At 38.0% G+C, this 19,731-nt stretch overlaps 1 protein-coding gene across 1 annotated transcript in view; it reads right to left on the reverse strand.

The window, feature by feature from the left end:
• The window catches only part of LOC124788591 (photoreceptor-specific nuclear receptor-like), a 44,927-nt gene that overhangs the window by 2,455 nt on the left and 22,741 nt on the right, over window positions 1–19,731 (reverse strand). The window contains exon 5 of the mRNA XM_047255861.1: window positions 9,352–9,504. Within this exon, the coding sequence (XP_047111817.1) occupies window positions 9,352–9,504 (153 nt within the window). The remainder of the gene's footprint in view (window positions 1–9,351; window positions 9,505–19,731) is intronic.

Below are 19,731 nucleotides of genomic sequence, written 5' to 3' on the forward strand. Positions count from 1 at the left end.
TGTATTAATCTCTACCTGAGACATGTTCCCTGTTGTCCTGCCAGTTTCCCTCTTTATTACATTCCATATAGTTTTAATTTTATTTTCTGAGCTTTCAATTTCTGATTTTATGCACATACTTTTAGATTTATTTATAACCTTCTTGAGAATGCTACAGTAAAGTTTGTAGTGTTGTCGTTTCTTTGGATCATTACAAGTCCTGAGAGAACTGTATAACATCCTCTTTGTTCTACAAGATGTTATTATCCCTGTAGTGATCCAAGACTTCTTGGCATTGCCTATATGACTATTTCTAACTACTTTTTTGGGAAAGATGGACTCAAATACAGACATGAATTCATTTAAAAATGAATTGTACTTTTTGTTTACATCTGTTTCCCTATAAACTCGGCTCCAGTCTATCTCTTTTAGGCTATCATTGAATTTTTTAAGGCCCTGTTCATTTATTATTCTAAAAGATTTCCAAGAATGCTCGGAACTGTTGCACACACTGATGTAATTGAGCCTAAGCAATTGACCACCATGATCAGAAAGGCCAGTGATTGGATGTACAGTGATCTCATTCCATGTAGACTTATCTATAAATATATTATCTATCAGACTTTTACTGTTAACAGTAATCCTAGTTGGGAAATCTACTATTGCCATCAGATTATAAGACTCCATTAAATGTACTAAATCAGCTTTACTATTGCTCTCATTTAGGAAATCAACATTAAAGTCACCAGTAATTATCAAGTTCTTGGACTTTGAGTACAGAATGGATAATAAAGAATCTAAGTGCTTAAGAAATACATTCAAATTCCCTGAGGGAGATCTATACAGTGCTAACACTACCGCCGTGACGTCATTTACAGTAATCTCAACACCACATACTTCAATTTGTTGCTCTATACAATGGCTCTTTAAATCTAATGCATTGTAAGATATGTTGTTTTTTACATAAATTACCACTCCACCTTTTTCCATGATGGTTCTAGAGTAATGCGTTGCCTGACAGTAACCACTTAGTTGCAACCTTTCAATATCCTTCACATGATGTTCACTAAAACATAATACATCAGTATCTTTTATTCCTTGTGGTTCCTCTAACAGAACAGTAATGTCATTTACTTTATTACCAAGTCCTCCCACATTCTGGTGAAAAATCGTCATTTCTTTGGAATTAGAGACAGATCTAAACTTTTGCCTAAAAAATTATCGGTAGCTACAGACACAGTACATTCATTACTAACAATTTCCTGAAACATTTGAGTTTGAAACCGAGTCTGACTTGATGGTTGGAGCCATTCAAGTGCGATTGGTTCCAACTTTGGGGTACATTTGTGGACTTCTTCCAATATTTTTGTTTTTAAGAGGGTACCTAATGCTTTTTTTCCTGATCTGTTCAGGTGCATACCGTGTCTTGTAAATAAATCTCGTCCAAAACTGCTTACATCTATAACACAAGTATTTTTAAAATGCTTACACAACTTTGCTAACTTAGAGTTCGTTTGTGAGACAGCTTCATTTACACAGGACTGTGGAATTAAGTCATGTCTCTTTGGAATGTTCACAACAAATACCTTAGACTGATGAAGCGCCGATATTTTCTTCCTGAGCGACTGTATGGCATCATTCCCTTCGTTGCAGGCAACGTTGTTTGAGCCACATATTAAGATCACACACTCGTTTTTTACTTTTTCAGGATCACACCCCGCTACAACTTCTTGAACTTTAGCACCTGGCTTCACAATTCCACAAACATCGGCAGCATTAAAACTGCTTTTCACTATATCAGCCATGCCTCTACCATGACTATCAGCGAAAATGTGAAAACGATTTGTTGATGTTTCACTCACAGCAGACTGGATCACACCACTGCCACTTTCATTGCTGTTAACTGAACGTTGTGGCTTTGGAAGATCAAACCTAACCTTTTTCCGACAGTTTATCGGCACACTCTTCTTACGATTGTTTTCACTTTCAGTGAGACTATTACTAGAACAAAGTACATCAAAATTGTTTATATTCTCGAACCTCGAAACATTTGCTGTACACGAATTTTTAGTGCCGATTGTTTGACGCTTGTTGTGTACTACCTTCCATTCTGATGATTTATCGGCGTCATTTTGCACCAATGTAGTCATGTTCTCGCGAAAGTTTTTGTCCTTCTGTCTGTCTTGAAGCAATGGATCCATGTTTCGCTTCGACTTCAGTTCCATATTTTCGGACTTCAGGCTGTCGATTTCTATTCTTAGACTGCTGATTACACATTGTAAACTAACAATACGCTCATTATACTTTAATAATTCACTTTTGCAACTTACACACGAATTTTTAACGGCTTCACTGTAACTTATTTTTGGAGTAAAATCGCGGATATCTACACACGCCGCCATCTTGAAATGTACAGAAGGAAAACTTTTATATGCACAGAAATGACTACTGGACTTTTTTTACATGAATAACATTGTGTGTTGCAATGTACTTTGTTGACCGAAACTCATGTTTTGTTGACTGAAACCCTATATTTGTGAAATCTTTTATTTACTACCATTCAATTGGAAGTTGTTCAACCCTTTTGTAGTAACTAACATAAGTGAACACTTCCCATGCTAATCTTTTTGCAAATTTATACTGTTTATCTTGAAACAGTGTCCTCTGGACTGTCATTACATTCTCTTTAATCAGCCCTGAAGTAACTTTTCTGTCAGTGTTTTATACATATAATTCCTGTTGCTGTAAGATGCTTTTTTCTGAAGTTGTATCACATGGATGTACTGAGAGCACAGCACTGACAGCTATTTATTGAGAATTCTGCTCAGTTTTGAAGCTCTGTCTCAAAAATAGGAATGCTTTTGGTAGAATTATAAAATCATAAGATGTGAATTATATCAAAAAACAAACATTTCAGTAATCTGCTGAAAGACTTTTTTTTCAAACAGAAGTTCAAAACTGAGTAGAATTCTCGAGTGTCACTTGTTATTGCTGTGCTGTCTGAGCCTCTACGTGATATAAGTTCACAAAAAAGCCTCAGCTTATGCACAGTGTTATTCAGCTGTACATTGAGCAAGCAGTAAAGAAAATAAAGGAGAAATGGGGAGAGGGATTTAAAATTTAGCAAGAAGAAATAAATAAAAAGTTTGTGTTCACTGACGACATTGCATTCTCTCAGAAATGGCAAGGACTTAGAAGATCAGTTGAACAAAATAGATTATGTCTTGAAAGCAGCTTATAAGATGAATTTCAACAAAACCAAAACAAAGATAGTGGATTGCAGTTAAATTAAATCAGCTGTCACTGACAGAATTAGATCTGGATATAATGCTCTAAATATAGTAAATGAGCTTTTCTATTTGGTCAGCAAAATAAGTGACAATAAAGAAATGAGAGAGAATAAACAGAGAAAAGAGAAATTTGCTAACATGAAATATACATTTAAATGTTAGAAAGTCTTTTCTGAAGGTATTTGACTAGAGTGCAGCACAGACAGACATGAAATGCGGATGATAAATTGTTCAGACATGAAGAGAATATAGGATTTCGAATTGTGGTGATACAGAAGAATGCTATCAGAGACTGGATAGGTAGATCAAGTAACTAATGAAAAAGACTGGATTGGTAGATCAAGTAACTAAAGACAAGGATCCGAATTCAGTTGGGGAGAAAAGAAATTTATGGCACGGATTGACTAAAAGAAGCGATTTATTGATAGGTCACATTCTAAGGCATCAAGATATGGTCAATTTGGTAAAGGATTGCAGTATGGACGTGAAAACTGTAGAGGGAGATCAAGAATTGAATACAGTAATGAGGTTCAAATGGATATAGGTTGCAGCAGTACTGCAGAGATGAAGAAACTTGCACAAAATAAATCTGCATGGAGTGCTGCATTAAACCTTTCTTGAGCTGAAGACCTCTACAACAACTATATAGTTAAAATGGGTTAACTTAAAATGTAGAAATACCTTTATGAGGCTGATATATAATGACTTATACCAGTCAGTTTGTAATATTTATATATAAATTCTTAAATAGAAAGCTATTTGCATCTTCTCAGTGATGATATCACTCTTAGCTTCAGTCTATAATTCATGCACCAAGCAGCAAGGTGAATTATGCTTCAGTAATATAGTTAGATGTGAAGATATTACTTCACATGCAGAAATTCTTCCAAGATGTTTAAAAGGGAATCCTCACACATTTCAGTTCACATTAAGTTACATTTTTGTTTCTTAATATCTATTACAAGTTCAGTTTATAATGTGACAAATAAGATTTTTTTTAATTCTTTTATGTAACTGATCTGCACTGATATGAAATATATTAAAATATTCATGATGGTGAATTCTGAATTTTTAAATGCTGATAAGGATTCGTAAAAGTTCATGAGCTTGAGCATTTGTCTCCTGCTTATGCTAAAGTGCAGTGCCATTCCTCTTCACACAGCATTTTTCTACAAGAAATACATAATCATGACACTCGCTGTAAGAGGAACATTGAAGTGCCAAGGTGTCGCCTATCAAGTACACAAGACAGCTTTCCAACAGTCGCCCTAAACATGTACAATCAACTGCCTCCAGAAGTGAAATCCCTGCCACCTGAATTATTTCGGAAAAAAATTGCTCAGGACTTGAAACAACATCCACTATATTCATTGGAAGAGTTTTTCAACAGTGGTTCTACTGAATGGACAAAATAATAAATATTGTTATGTTTTATATATAATTTTGCCTAAATGTAATCTTCTTCTTATGTTAACTACACATTTAACTTTGTGTTTTACTTAAAGTACATATTTTGCCAAAATGAAACTTTGTGTTTGTGACATTTTGCTTTATGGTATTTTCATTTGCTGCTATGAAGTTTTACTTTCCTGTTTAGTTATATTTCATTCCCGCTATGTTCTCTGTGTTTCTTTGCACTGCATAAATATTTTCTTTTATTTGTAATAGAAATTTTGTATATGGTGTTGTATAAATGTTAGTTGATAAACATTGTATTTGTGACGCAGTCTGTCCAGCCATGGCTGGTAAATGACGAAGATATAGTAAAGTAAAGTAAAGTAAAGTAAAGTAAAGTATTGCACATCAACTTATTTTGTTCTTGGGAATTCAAATGTGTATATTTTGTAATGTAAGCCTCAAACCTATATTCAGGACAGTGGAAAATAAAACATCCTGTGGTGATTTCCTGCTCCCAGTCACCCATTTTGATATTCTACCACCCTTAAAAAAACTCATAATTAATGCTGGGTGAGATTATTTGTGACCAAGAGAACAAGAACTATTCAGAAAATTTGCATCCATTATTTCCTTTTAGCTAATAACTTTCTCTTTTGTGTGGCATGAAATTAAATATAGGAAACATAAAATAAGTAAAGACAATAGACGATTTAGACAGTACACATTTCTTCAATCCTTAGGTACTAGCACTTTTTTCTCTCTGATCTTGCTACAGTTGTAGAAGGTGTGCTTTCCTTTCTGCGGAAGAATCTATCACATCATCAAAGTTTGTCAAGTGTTTTGCTACATGAAAAATAAAAATGTCAATGTCTAATACTGAAACATCAGTTAATACAAATAGTACCCAAGATTGGTGTAGTTTTTTCAATTTGAATACATCTATTTTTTCAGTGTCTCCTAAATAAAACAAAGTAGGCCTTTCTAATACTGCATCAGTTGTAACACACGCCAAATAAGTGAGACTGCTTTGGCACAAATGGTCATTTTTATCTACCTCATTTACATAAATAACATGATAGAATATAATTTATGAAGTACCAACATTAAATGCCTATTAGGCCTACTGCAAGCAAAATGTTTTTTGTTAGGAAACAGTTTCACTTTCCATTCATATGCTACAGTTCCTCAAGCATGAGTACAAAAAGTAGTAGTAGTACAAAAATTTTACATAAATTTGGAATCGTCATATTCTTCCTTATAATTTGTGTGATGTCCCTTTTTCTTCTCCCCACAGTCATCACTGATTTTGTAACTATTCCTGCCATTGTCAAAATGCATTTTCCGGTTAAATTTGCAAAACGTGCCGGAATCACCAGTTAAGTTATTCTGTATTTATTCTCTGGTTAGGCATTACTACATGTTCATACAATGCATTTTCCATGCTATTCTGAGAATGGAGCTTAATGGGCTACTAACCAGGGACTGTACAATTGGCCTTTACTAGCGTAGTGATCTGGACAAAAATTTTCTGTCAACATTTCATTTTCTTGGATACACCAAGAAGATAATATGTTGGTAGTCAATATATGGGTATCACTAATAATTATAATAATGCTTATCATTTGCACACCCAATCAACCATATGAATAGACAGCTATTGGTATTCATCCATTCAGGTTTATTCGTCTCAGCTCGCACAGCCTAACGCAATTTTGTCTGTGGGGAAGTTTTTTATTTCTAGATGTGATGGGGATTCCCCTGGCAGAGACATCACATGCATTATACGCACATCGAAAGATCAAATTATGATTCCTTCAGAAGTCAACTTAGAATGTGTTCAAAAATGTTCAGGTCCCACAGGGATACATTTCAAAATCATATGAATAAATGATAAACCAATGTGCACTGGATGCTAAGCACTTTGAGAAACAAGGTTTTTTTTCTTCAATAATTGAATTTGGCACCCTCTGAAATTGCTGGCCAGGGCAGATACCCTGGTTTGCCCTCCCCTAGATCCGGTCCTGAATTTTATGATAAATCATTGCCCACTGTATTTTATGGAACATTCTGAAGATTTAGTGCAAATATTGTGATAAATATCATCACCATCACTCTGAAATACTGCAGCCTCAACAAATCCCATTTTTATGTATCCATTGTGTGGTCAGCTTTATTAAACTCATATGGGGCCAGAGCACTATTATTTATGCTCAGATATGGATGAAAAAGTTATAATGGAAGGTAAGTAAATGCACTTCAAGATTAAATTAAAGATATTCTATTCAGTCCACAAAAGCTAATCAAAATGCTCCCACAAGCCATCAGAGCATCTAGTGACATACTGGTAAACATTAGCATATGAAGTAAGCACACTCTGAATCCAGAGAACCTTCAGGGGACTACTGTACAGGACACCTGACTTTCTGGGAATGAAGTCTCATGTAGATGAAGAACATAAGAGTAAAAGTGATGAGTCTCCTGTAGACAGTGTGGAAGAAGAGCAAGTAATTCATGAAAAATCGTCCTTTCACTTTTGTGTGTCCACTGGATTGGCATGCTAGGGAGTGTGTCTCTGTGTGGCTTTCATAAATATGCTCCACCACCAAAGAAGGAGAAAAGAAGGAAAATAAACTGCCAGATGAACAGCCATGTGAAGCCAAAAACTTCACTGTGTCAAACATGCAAGCAGCCAAGCCTCAGGCTAGAAGGGAGGGTCAGTATGGTGCCTCATGTCCCCTCCACCAACCAAGCAGATACTAAACAACTCATAGGGAGCATCAGTTGTTAGCAGTGCATCACATGCTATGGCAGGGAGAGAAGACATCAGTCCCAACAAAGAAAACCACCTTGTGATGTTGACATCACAATACTTGATTGCATTGTTAAATAAATTGAACCAAAGCCATACCCACTGGTCAAATATTAAAAAGAGTAATCACACATGCCAACAGCCCAGTGCATCCTTCCAAGGCAGAATGAGAGAAAAGAAGAAAACCATTATGTTCCCCAACCTCATATTTTTGTCCTTACCAAATAGGTATTCTGCTCTTGATTTTTCAACCTGTTTTGTAATGTTGGATGAATTGTCAGATAATCTTATTTTCTAAGACTTTAGCACTTCTGCACACTTGTTTTCATGGCCTTGCTTCTAAGGTATACACGTGCATTTACTTTTTCTACTGTTTTTACTCCAGAGTTGAGAGCATCTCATGAGACAGTGACAACTTTCATGTTCTTTGTCCAGTGGATGCTAATCTCCAGCACAATAGCATTTGCTTTACACTTCCTAGCTCCTTAGCTCCTATCCATGTTGATGGTGTTATGTAAGATCAAGCAGATATCAACAGCAAAGTCTAAAATTTCTACATAACTTTCTTGGGCCCACTCCATGCCTGTTACCTTCTCAGTCAAGCACCAAACAAATTATAAGGGGGGGGGGGGCTATCCTGGCCAGACCCTGAGCTATGGCATTTACATTCCTAAAACAGCCACACATTATTCTGGGTAACTGTGATAAGATAACGTGTCTCTTTATTTCTTCCATGCGATAAGATATTCAACACCTTTTTCAAACTCTATAATCAGCAGATGCAAAGGAACTTTCCATTTCATACTTTGTTCAAACAGTCTTTTGGTAGCCTACTTGTTCTCCACATACCTTCTGCACCAAGGAGTCTTTTATGAGACTGCAGATGCCTGTTACTATTGATTTTCACATAACTGGCAAAAATGTGAATGTTGCAAATTAATAAGCAACAGAGGAAATGCATAGGGCAATGATCTTGATTTTCATGTTGTACTCAAAGACAGCTCATATTTTATTACATTTAAATTTGTTTGTTAAAAAAGTGACCTAGAAACTGCAGAACAAAAAGGGTGAGAAATTAACATATGAGAGAACAGTGAAAGGGTTCTCAGAGTGAAGAGATTATTGGAAAGACTCCATATGAATTGCATGATGTCACATGTGTTAGGGGCTAGTAGTGCTTGTTAGCTTATAGAGATTAGTAATGTAGCTTCAAAATATCGTATAGGGACATCAACTGTATCAGATTGGAAGAAGAACCAAAAAGAGATTGAAGACTTTTGCTTCAAAATGATGATTGAACACAGTTTGTAGAACCATCATACAGTTAAGGAAGCAAGAAATGAAACACTAGTTGAAGCATTATTTGTTTGACTCATTGAGAAAAAGAGGGCATTGCGTTCCAATATCCATATCTTTGCTGCAGAAGAAGGTGCTAAATTTAAGCACGTTACCTGATGGTGATCCTAGCTTCACAGCCAGCCAAGATTGAATGCGAAGATGAAAAGCTAATGGTTTATCTAGAATGTCAGCTAAAAACAACCGCAGCTGAACTGATATTAGTGAAACATCTATGCAGTTGTGCTTTTCTCAAAAGCCACACAAGTTTGAGCAAAAGAAACTTACACACTACCTCAGCATATAAATGTGGGTAGACTGCAGTAAAGACAGAGTTTAAACACAAAATAAATGTTTCATGTAAGTGCCAATATAAAAGGTTTGTATATTGCAGTACGTATTAGAGAATTTACATTTAATACAATATTTCCAGATTATCTGGATTTTTCAGTACTCCAAAATACATCTAGTCCCACTTGGACTGGGTAAATGAGGTTCAGTGTATGTGAATTTTGCAAGATGACTGTAACCACAACTTACCTGTGTCTCTGGCTGCACGAAGAGGTGTTCTAAAAAATTTAGGTCATCTTCAACATTCTCTGTTTTACCATTTCCTTCATCAATCACAGTTTCACACTTATTGTCCAAGAAACAACTGTTAATTTCAGAATTGTGAGCAATTTCACCATTTGTCTGTTCAAAATTATAGAAATTCCAAGGAGTCCAAGAATATTTATTTTCCTTTATTTGATTGATGGTTACCACACCCTCAGAAGAGGTCATTGGAACTTTGGTTTCACTTTGAGTTGCAACAGAGGATAAGAGATTTTCAGGTGTTTGGAGAAAGTTGGATTCTGTCTCTTCGTGATACTGCCACATGTCATCACCAATAGTAATTCCTGTAATACCATACACAGTGGCATCTGGACCAGACAACCTGCTGATAGTGCCTCGAATATAGCAGATCAAGTTACAGCAGCAGCCACCAGGTGGCACAGTGAAATTTAGGGACTGATTTGTCAGGGTATGAAGATCTGCAAGCTTATCAAGTAATTTTGACAGTATCCTTCCACCCATTTTGCTTCCATGCTTCCAGTCTAAATAATGCCACAATAATGTTGTGTAATATTCCTGTAAAATAAACAAAATTAATATAGATATATTCAGAAACAACGTAAGTTAAGAAATGTACCAAAATCTGTAAGATAAATCAGTGTTAAGGAACAAGTAATTTAAATAAATAATAATATGTTTTAAAGTAAGTGTTAGAAAATGAAGGTGCTACATGCAGTTCTCCTACTCTTCCTAAGAACATCAAGCCCGGATTTATTTGAATGAAAGTGAAGCCTTACATACCAAAGACAGTGTCATATTATAAATAACAGGAACATGAACACATTTCAAGAGGGTGTGACACCAAGCCAAGATATGTAAAATGTGGAAAGGATGCCTATGAGGTGGCCATGCTCCACCCCAGACTTCTACATAAACTGCCTGTGTCCAATGGTTTTAGAAAAAATAATATAGGAAATTAAAGTGACCAAGACAATTTCATCAGAACAGGAATGAAAGAAAATGTAATTTTTTATTTTCTCACCTTCATTTGCCACAACGTTAAACAGAGTGGCCGTAAAGTCAGTGTGGCCCAACCAACACAGGAAACAGTGATGCTCACATTAAAAAGACTGTATCTACTTCCAAATGAATACCAGTGGAAACCAGTAATATAATAAAGAGGTAAGCTTCAGTAAGAAAATCTATATGTACAGTAGTTTGGTTCTTCACAAAAAGTCTGCTTCTTCACAGCATAAAGTAAAAACAGATCACAGCCAATGTATGCAGGCACTGCACAATTCAACAAGAAAATGTCAATAGTAACTGATAAAGGTATCACTTCAGAGGAAATATATATAGGTGAAGGAAGTATAGACAGGCAAAATGGCAAGGTTTTCTACTCATCCAGCCCCTTTGTATAGTTTTACATTGAAAAAGATAGATAGGTCAAAGGAAAAGCTATTTAAATAAATGATATAGCGGTAGAATGTGAATGATTTAAGAATTAATGTAAAGGAAGTAAAGCTCCTGACACAAGACAGGTTATTGTATCCAAGTAAACAAGAGACACTTTTTAGGCCTTCTGACAATGCTTCATTTAGAGACTCCACATTGGCTGAGGTAGCACAGTGGTAGGACAGTGGATATAATTAGAAGGACAGTGACTCAACTCCCCAGCTGGCAACCCAGATTTTAGTTTTCCATGTTTTCCCTAAATAGGTTAAGGCAAATCCCAGGATGGGCTCTTTAAAAGGATGAAGGATTTGATCATTTTTATGGTTTGTGAGAGTATTACCAAAATCAACAATTTGGCAAGTTATGGATGCAAAATACTAACTTGAATTATCTACAGAAGGATGAAACAATTGTTAGATGCCAACTTGGGAGGGAGGGAGGGAGGGGGTAGGGGTGGGGGGAGGGAGAGAGATCAATTCAATTTATGGAGAATTGCAGGGACACATGCAGTAACTACAAACTTGCAACTTACTGTAAAAGGTAGATTGAAGAATGACAAATACTCAATCATAGCATCTGTACATTTTGGGGGGGGGGGGGGGGACCTTTGGTAATGTTAACAGAGAGCTGCACTCTTTGAAATTCTAAAGTTAACAAGGCTAAAATACTGGGAGCAAAAGGCTGTTTTCGACTTGTATGGAAACAAGACTGCAGTTGTAAGAGTCAAAGGACTCAAGAAGGGACTGAAACTGAGTTTCATCCAAATCCCCTATTATTCCACATGTACACAGACCAAGCAGTGAAGGAAAACAAGGAGAAATGGAGAAAAGGAATTTAAGTTCATAGGGAAATAAGGAAAATTTTAAGGTTTGCTGATAATGCTGTACTACCTCAGGGACAGCAAAGGACATAGAAGATGAGTTGAATAGAATGGGTAGTATTTTGAAAAGAGGTGATAAGATGAACAACAAAAATAAAACAAGAATAATGTAGTTAGGTAAATGAAATTGGATGATGTTGAGGAAAATACGTTAGAAAGTGAGACACTGAAAGTAGTAGTTAAGTTTTGATATTTAGAAAGCAAAATGACTGACAGAGATTAAAATGCAGATTGGCGACAGTAAGAAAACAATTCCTGAAAAGAGAAATTTGTTTAAATCTAATAAAAATTTAAATGTTAGCAAATCTTCTCTGAAGGTATTTGTGTGGAGTGTGTCCTCATTTGGAAATGAAATATGGACAATGACCATCATAGGCATGAAGAGAATTAATGCTTTTAAAATTTGGTGTTACATAAGAATGCTGGAGATTAAACTGGTAGATCAAGTAAATAATAAAGGTACACTGATCTGAATTGGAGAGAAAAGAGCTGTACAGGACGACTTATCTGAAACAAATGATAGGTTGATAGTGCATATCCTCAGGCATCAAGGAATTGTTAATTTTGTAATAGGAGAAGTTTCAAGGGGTGAAAATCATAGGAGGAGTCCAAAGTTTAATTACAGTAAACAGGCTCAAGAGGATAAGTTGCAATAGACATGCAGAGATGAAAAAACCTGCATACAACAAACTAATGTGGAGTGCTGCATCAAACCAGTCTTTAGACTGGTGACCAGAAGAGCAAGAACACACGAACAGGCACTCAATATTTTACAGAGTTAATTTTAGTTGTGACTGGACTCATGGCTGCAGTGTGTAAGGCTCCACAGTACCATCCTGAGTAAAATTTTGGACTTCATTCATCATGAAGGTATTAGTCTGTCAAAATGAGCCTTCCAAACTAATTACTTATCAAGTCTTTATTTCAAGGCTGCAGAATGACACTAAATTACCCAGCAAACTTCCTTGTGCTGCACCATCCATAATAGGTCCAGTGAGTGTCACAGTCTCTGGACTTAAAGATCACAGATCAACCACCAGAAGAAAAAGCATATCTAAATCACTGAAGAGCAACTATTACAATTACAATCTGAGCAGTGGAGCAACCTAGTCATCTTGGTCTTGCTGACCTTACTGTTCTATCACCGGGTTCCTCCCTAAATGATACTGAGACCCAGGCTGTCTAATATTTGACAAAGTACTGGCACAAGAAATGTTGTATACCAATTTTTTAAGTGTTCACTGACTAAGGAAAGTAGAAAAATCAGATAACTCTAAGCAAGGTGTGTGTGGTTAGGTCTATATTGGAACTACCAAGAGAAACATAAACATACAGCTGAAGGAACTTATGGAAGTAGAAAAATCAGCTGTACCAGAACATATTCTTTAGTCGGGAAATGATGAAGTGAAGTTTTGAAAACCAGTATTTCATCTACAATGATGAACTATTATTCATGGATATACACAGAAGCCATCATAATCTATAAACATGAGGATAATTTTAATAGAAAAGAAGAAGCCATGAAACTTAGCATTATATGGACAGTTTTTTGATGACGACACTTTGATAGTTAAGTTTTATCTCTGACAAGGATTATCTCTGTTGATCAAATTTATACTTTGACAACACCCTTCTTTCACACTATTTATGTCGCTCTCTGACATCTGACCTTCAGTTGGAAAGAGTCAGTATAATCACAAACACCTCTGAAGAAGTCTACTATAGCTCTGGATGAAATGTTAGGAATGGAAAAATTTCATGATCCACAGTCATAAAACCCAGAAGATTTACCAGCAGCAGCAACCTGTCCTCCTCTCAGACGCCAAATACTGTTGGTGAAAAATGTCTTTCATAACCAGGTTTGAAACAGCTACCTCAGAGTCAAGCACCACTACTCAGGCGTACACTGACAACTGATTGTATATGGCAAAACCTGGGTTAACGTGCACCATTGATTTGTTCTGAGAATTGCGTTTCACATTTTCAAGTGTTAATAAACTGTATATGGTATTTATAAACGATGATAAACGGATGAAGACACGAAAAGCATTTTGCCAAACATTGGTATGAGGATAGTAAAGTTTGTTCTTGAGCACTTAAAACTTTTCTCAGTCTCTAGGCCACATCGCCCACAGACAAGTTTTATAGTCTTTTCAATGGAATACTGCAGTATGCAGTAGATAAGAAAAGAACTGAAGTAATCCCTCTGCAAATTCAGGAGAACACATCGCCCTTGATATGTGGTCTTTTCTTATCAGAGCTTGATACCAGTCGGAACAGGTCCAGAGACCACATCATCTCATTTGCGACAACTGTAGTAACGTAATTCAAGTAAGAAGGAAGTGGTATGCCAGGTAACACGATTACATACTGTTTTAGCGTATGTGTTGAGGTTATTTCCAAAGAAGCTGTCATGATTATTAATAATTACAACGTCCAAAGAGGCCATGGTTTCAGAAACTGGTGTTTTATTACTTAGACTTGCAAAAGTGTGAGTCACATAAGAGAGAAGGCTTAAAATATGAACTACTTCGGAAAGTTGTTAAAATATAGGGGGCAATCAAAAAATTTTTGTTCGAAGACCTTATAGTCAAGAATCGATATGCCGATCTGGCAAAATCGCCGTGGACATTGAGACAAGTATCCCATGACGCACTAGGCTGAAGTTATCCACCGTGTCCTGCTGCGTGAAGAAGTCCGAAACTGCATGCTGCACATCCTCATCCGACGGGAATTGTCGACTCTCAAAAATGTGTGTGAAATCTTATGGGACTTAACTGCTAAGGTCATCAGTCAAGAAGCTTACACACTACTTAACTTAAATTATCCTAAGGACGAACACACACACCCATGCCCGAGGGAGGACTCGAACCCCCGCCGGGACCAGCCGCACAGTCCATGACTGCAGCGCCTCAAACCATTGCGACTCTCCAGTCTCTTTTAATTGGCCGCAGGCGTGATAATTGCATGGGGAGATATCTAGTGCCTCCCACTAGAGTTAGCGTAACTTCTATGTTATGACTTTTGTGATATGGAGACGTGCGTTATCATGAAGCAGCAGGACCCCTTCGCACACCGTTCCACACCGGTGATTTTCGACAGACGTGCTGCCCCATACGCATTCTTCGCTCTCCGATAGACGTTTCCTGTCTGCTGGAATCGTTGCCATAATCTTGAGAACACACTTTGTGGCACACGAAGGGCCCGTGTTAAGATCTGCTGTGTTTGACCAGTCTCCAGTCACCCTAGTATTCTACTCCTCATAACGTCATCAATATGTGTTCTTCGAGCCATTTTCAACATACGTCTGCACACTTACTCGTTGCACCGTACTCTGTCATGCACCAACACACACCTCTGCGTATGTGGACTGCGTCCAGGGCCACCGTGCGACGACGGCAGGTCAAATGCACCGCATGGTCATACCCCGAGGTGATTTAAACCCGCAAACCGCCCACCAGAACTTTGTTTCAGTGTGTATCAGCATTATCCTTAATTTATGAGCATGAGTGTACATCTGAAAGATGATATCTATTCAAATTTCGCACCAGTCACGTAAGAGTGGCGCTAGTAGCGCCTTTATGAGGGTGCAAATCAGGTTTGCTTCAGATACGCTAAGCTGCAACTGTCGTGAGTTACCTTTGAGCCTAAACATGTGAGTTGATGTTAATCAAGAATGCCTGTAAGGTGACAGAGAAGGTATTATCAACACCTCCCGAATTAGTACGAAGTTGTGTAATAGGGCTACAAGGAGCTGGACGTTCTTTTTGCGATACTGCAGAAAGACTTGGCAGTAATGTAACTACTGCACACGATTGCTGGCGGCAACAGTCACGGGAATGTACGGTCGCAAGAAGACAAGTCATCTGGCATTTTGCTTGAAAAAAACGAGGTAGAAGATTTTATTTTTTATCTTGATCATACAGTTGAGGGTATGTTGAATCCAAGTTTTCGACCTCCAAAACCCTCTGGACCACTTTTTGTGGCAAACAAAGAAACTTTAGAACTTCTTTCATGTTTTCGCCTATTATTCGGAAGCTATGCATCCCACTGAATATGTTACGATTACCAAATTAAAAGAGCATTAAATTTTGCGGCGAATGACCTATTCAGACGTCAAAATTGGTACAGCCGTTTGGCCACAATATGTTGTCAAAGTTCGGTCACTTTTATCAATTTGGCTACAAAGACGGCTCTAACGCCTGTACCTCAGAAACGGCTACTCCAAATGAAAAACGTCATGCTATCAGAGTTGTAAAGCTTGAAATTTTACGTTACAAAAGCCTAGTTTTTCAGTTTCAGACACTATTCAGCGTTCATACACTTGTGAGCCAAAGCAATTCCTTTTTTTAAGTCAGTCATTCAATGAAATGAAATTTCCAGTGGGAAGCCGGGTCTCTGATGACCAAATATGAGTTTTCTATGTATATCTTCTTAATTTTCTTTATTCACCTGTGTTTTTATTCATTTTTATCTGTGCCTTAATTGGCGAGGGTGGGTTGCTACGATGAAAATCAGGTACACAGTAATGGCCAATATGTATTTACGCATGAGATATTCAAAAATTTGTACAAATGAACAAATAAAAGCGCAGGACAATAATAAAACACACAATTTAAATATTAGAGATTCGCATTTTGTAAAATTTCAATTCCATCTAGGTCCTTTGGGAAACTGCGGCAGGTCCCGGTCCAGCATCCGATCTTCAGCATCCATTGCGGCACCTTCATCAACATCCTCGTCCTGAAACGTATCTTCGATCTCTCTTCCTCATTCTCGTCGAGCTGAATTTCTGCGAAGTTCTTGCGGGAGAAGCTACAACAGTGTTCGCACATCGAGGAGCAGTTCAATCCAGACTTGCGACGTCCACGTACCACTGTGCATCCTGCTTTGCATGCACAGGAAGCCATCTTCAGTAGCGTCTGTGGTGCCACACCTTTTGATATGTCTGCGTAAGCAGAAGAAACTAACGATCAAGTACGAAAACAATTTATTGGACTGTGCAATTAACCAAAACAAATTCTCCAAGTATAACACCAACACAAAACAGTGATCCGTCTTCGAATCACAACTACATACAAGGATAATATAGAAAACAACTGAAATAATTTCCTACTAGTCTACGCCAGAGACTTCTCCGATATACCAAACCTAATCCAGAGATCAGCGAGAAGATCCAAGCCGGGCTGCCGGGGCGGCAGCTATCCATGTCTGCTGGCGGTCGATGAACTGACTATGTGTGGCCGAGCGCCGGCCTTTATAGCGCTTCGGCGGATGAGTACCTCGGAACTATTTTCCATCACGTGGTTTGACGTGTGTAAATAGTTCCGGGATCTGCAGCGATCTCTTCCTTATTTTTATGTGGGCAGGTAGTGGCCCCTGGTGGCCGCTGGTGTCTTTGCTGTGGTTTTGTTGTTGTGGTTGTTGTTGTGGCCGTTCATCAATATTGCGCGTGTAGTGCATTGGTGTGCCTGCGAGGCGGGCAACCGTGGCTGCAGACTGTCAGTTTGGTTGCTGATACTCTAGGCGCCGTGATGTCTGGTGGAGTAGGCCACAGCACCTTTCGTCATCGTCACGGGAAACATGCTTTATAAGTTTTTCTTCTGGCCCCACTGTCATGGATCAGTTTCCTTCCCAGGCGAGACTGCATCTGATGGCAGGATCGCAATTAGTGCCACCTTGCTGCGCCCGATCTTGGCAGAACCTTTCAGTATTGAGAAACTTTCTCGGGGCAGACTTTACAAAAAGCTCATACCTGAGCTCGTCCAAAGTCGCGCAATTGGAATACTCATACAATGTTAACATTAGCTGTTCTCCTGCGTGTCTTATTACTTCTGAGAGACTGAGGGTTTAACAAGTTCAGCAGTTTGCACTTTGAGTGTGGCTGTTGCTCCATACGGCTTAGTAACTTCCCTTTCCCTCGGAAAAAAGAATGTAGTATCACATCCTGTGAAGGCATGGTTGAAAAAAGAAAATGGAGGCTCGAAACTGGAAGAATTACCGGAGTATCACATTCCTGCTGATTCTCCTCTTCCAGGTTCATGGAAGTACAAGTCGCTGTAGTTGTTTCCTCGACCTGTTAGGAGAACAAGTATATCAATGTCCTCGTTCACGACTGCCACACCGCCAGACTCAGCAACTTTGAAAACAACTGTTTACACAATTAATGAAACTGCATCTTCTTCTGCCTGTAGCAATTGAATACCTTCATCCTCAAAGTTCCCCATGAACATCAATGCCAAGCGTTTCTCGTAGCTCTCATTTGCGAGAAACTTCTCCTGTGCGACTGCACCATTTGCATTTTCATTGAAAATAATATCTTATGCAGAACACGGTGTCTTTAATAGACGAGATCTTGGAGAAGACGTTGCTCCCCTTTGCGGTGCATTAATTGGGTAGCCATCGAATGTAACTGTGATTTCGGATCCGTAGTGGTTTCTCAAACAGTTTTCATATTTCATAGAAATAACTTCACGCTTTTCTTTGATGTGCCAAACGACGTTATGGAGCAGGTAAGGGCCATCCATCACAAAGCTTTTTATTTTGGGTTCGTCATTCTATTGGAGAGGTGTAAATGCATCATAGAGAGATGATTTGTACCCTTATTGAGACCTTCTTTTGTGAACAATGACATGGGTATGGGGAAAGTACAAATGAGAAACAAAACTTCAAGTCTCTATCGGACTGTTTGATAACACGCAACTGTGAAACAATGTTAGTGTTTATGGTAGGAATCCTCTTCTTCCCTATCCTGAATCCGTAGTGCAGGATGTAAGTGTTATAATCTAGGGGTTGCATTGAAATGAGACGTTTTTAAAGTTCTTTGCTTTAATTCCGGTGATCCCCGTAATTCCTTCCACTAATGTCTCATGAAAATTAACCGATTCATCACCAATTACTCCACTGTTTATTGACATAAGCACATTGCATTTTGGAAAAGGTGGAGGTTTTAACAGCCAATCAATCAGTTTGTCACTGTCTGCGTTGAAGCTCTTAAATCCACATATTGCTCGCTTGTTCCTGATGACATATCACAGTATTCTTCAAATGCTTCAAGGATGCTATCCGTGAAGTACACTTTGTGACCAGTGAATCTGAAAACCCAAATCCGTCAGTTAAACCGCCTTTCATTTTCGTTGTCGTCATCCATTGTCATATCAGACCATACGCCACACCAAAATTTATCTCCTCGCCTAATGGTGAAGTAGCCTTCAGTTATAAAATTTTTGAATTCAGCAGCACCCATCCGGTCTTCCAGTGTGAGCACTTTTAGCATATGAAAGTATGGGGCGGTTTCTTAATGTGTTTAAATACATACTCCAGTTTCCCGTGAGTGTGCGAGTAAACATGCAATAATATTGCACCCATAATTTTGCTTGCAAGTGTATCAACGCTTAATAGTACCTAAAACTGTAAACCAAGATGATTCTGAAATTTCATGGTCTACAACTTCGATAAGTTGGAATTTTTCATTTGGAGTAGCCGTTTTTGAGTTTGAGACGTTGGAGCCGACTTTTTAGCCAAGATGGTAAAAACGACAGAACTTTCACAACAGATTGTGCCCAAACGGCTGCACCGGTTTTGATATTTACGTAGGTCGTTTGACGCAAAATTTAATGCTCTTCCATGTTGATAACGGTAACATTTTCAGTGGGATGCATAGTTTCCGAGTAGCAGGCGAAAATCTGAAAAAAAAATGCCAAAATTTCGTGGTTGTTTTTTTTCCACATAATGTTGTCCCGAGGGTTTTGAAGGTCTAAAACTTGAATTCTAAATACTCTCAACTATATAAACGAGATAAAAAAATAAAACGTTCTATCTCATTTTTTGCAAGCAAAAGGCCTTTTTTGTGACGCCTTTACTGGAGTATTACTGAGAGGGAAGACCACTGTGTTCGCCGTATGGATCTGGCGCATCGTATTGCACCTGCAGCAGCAATTTGTGAAGCAGTTGGCACCACAGTGACACAACAGGCTGTTACAGATCGGTTACTTCAAGTACAGCTTCGAGCTAGATGCCCTGTAGCGTGC

Source organism: Schistocerca piceifrons, chromosome 3 (assembly GCF_021461385.2).
Source record: "Schistocerca piceifrons isolate TAMUIC-IGC-003096 chromosome 3, iqSchPice1.1, whole genome shotgun sequence".
Lineage (NCBI taxonomy): Eukaryota > Metazoa > Arthropoda > Insecta > Orthoptera > Acrididae > Schistocerca > Schistocerca piceifrons.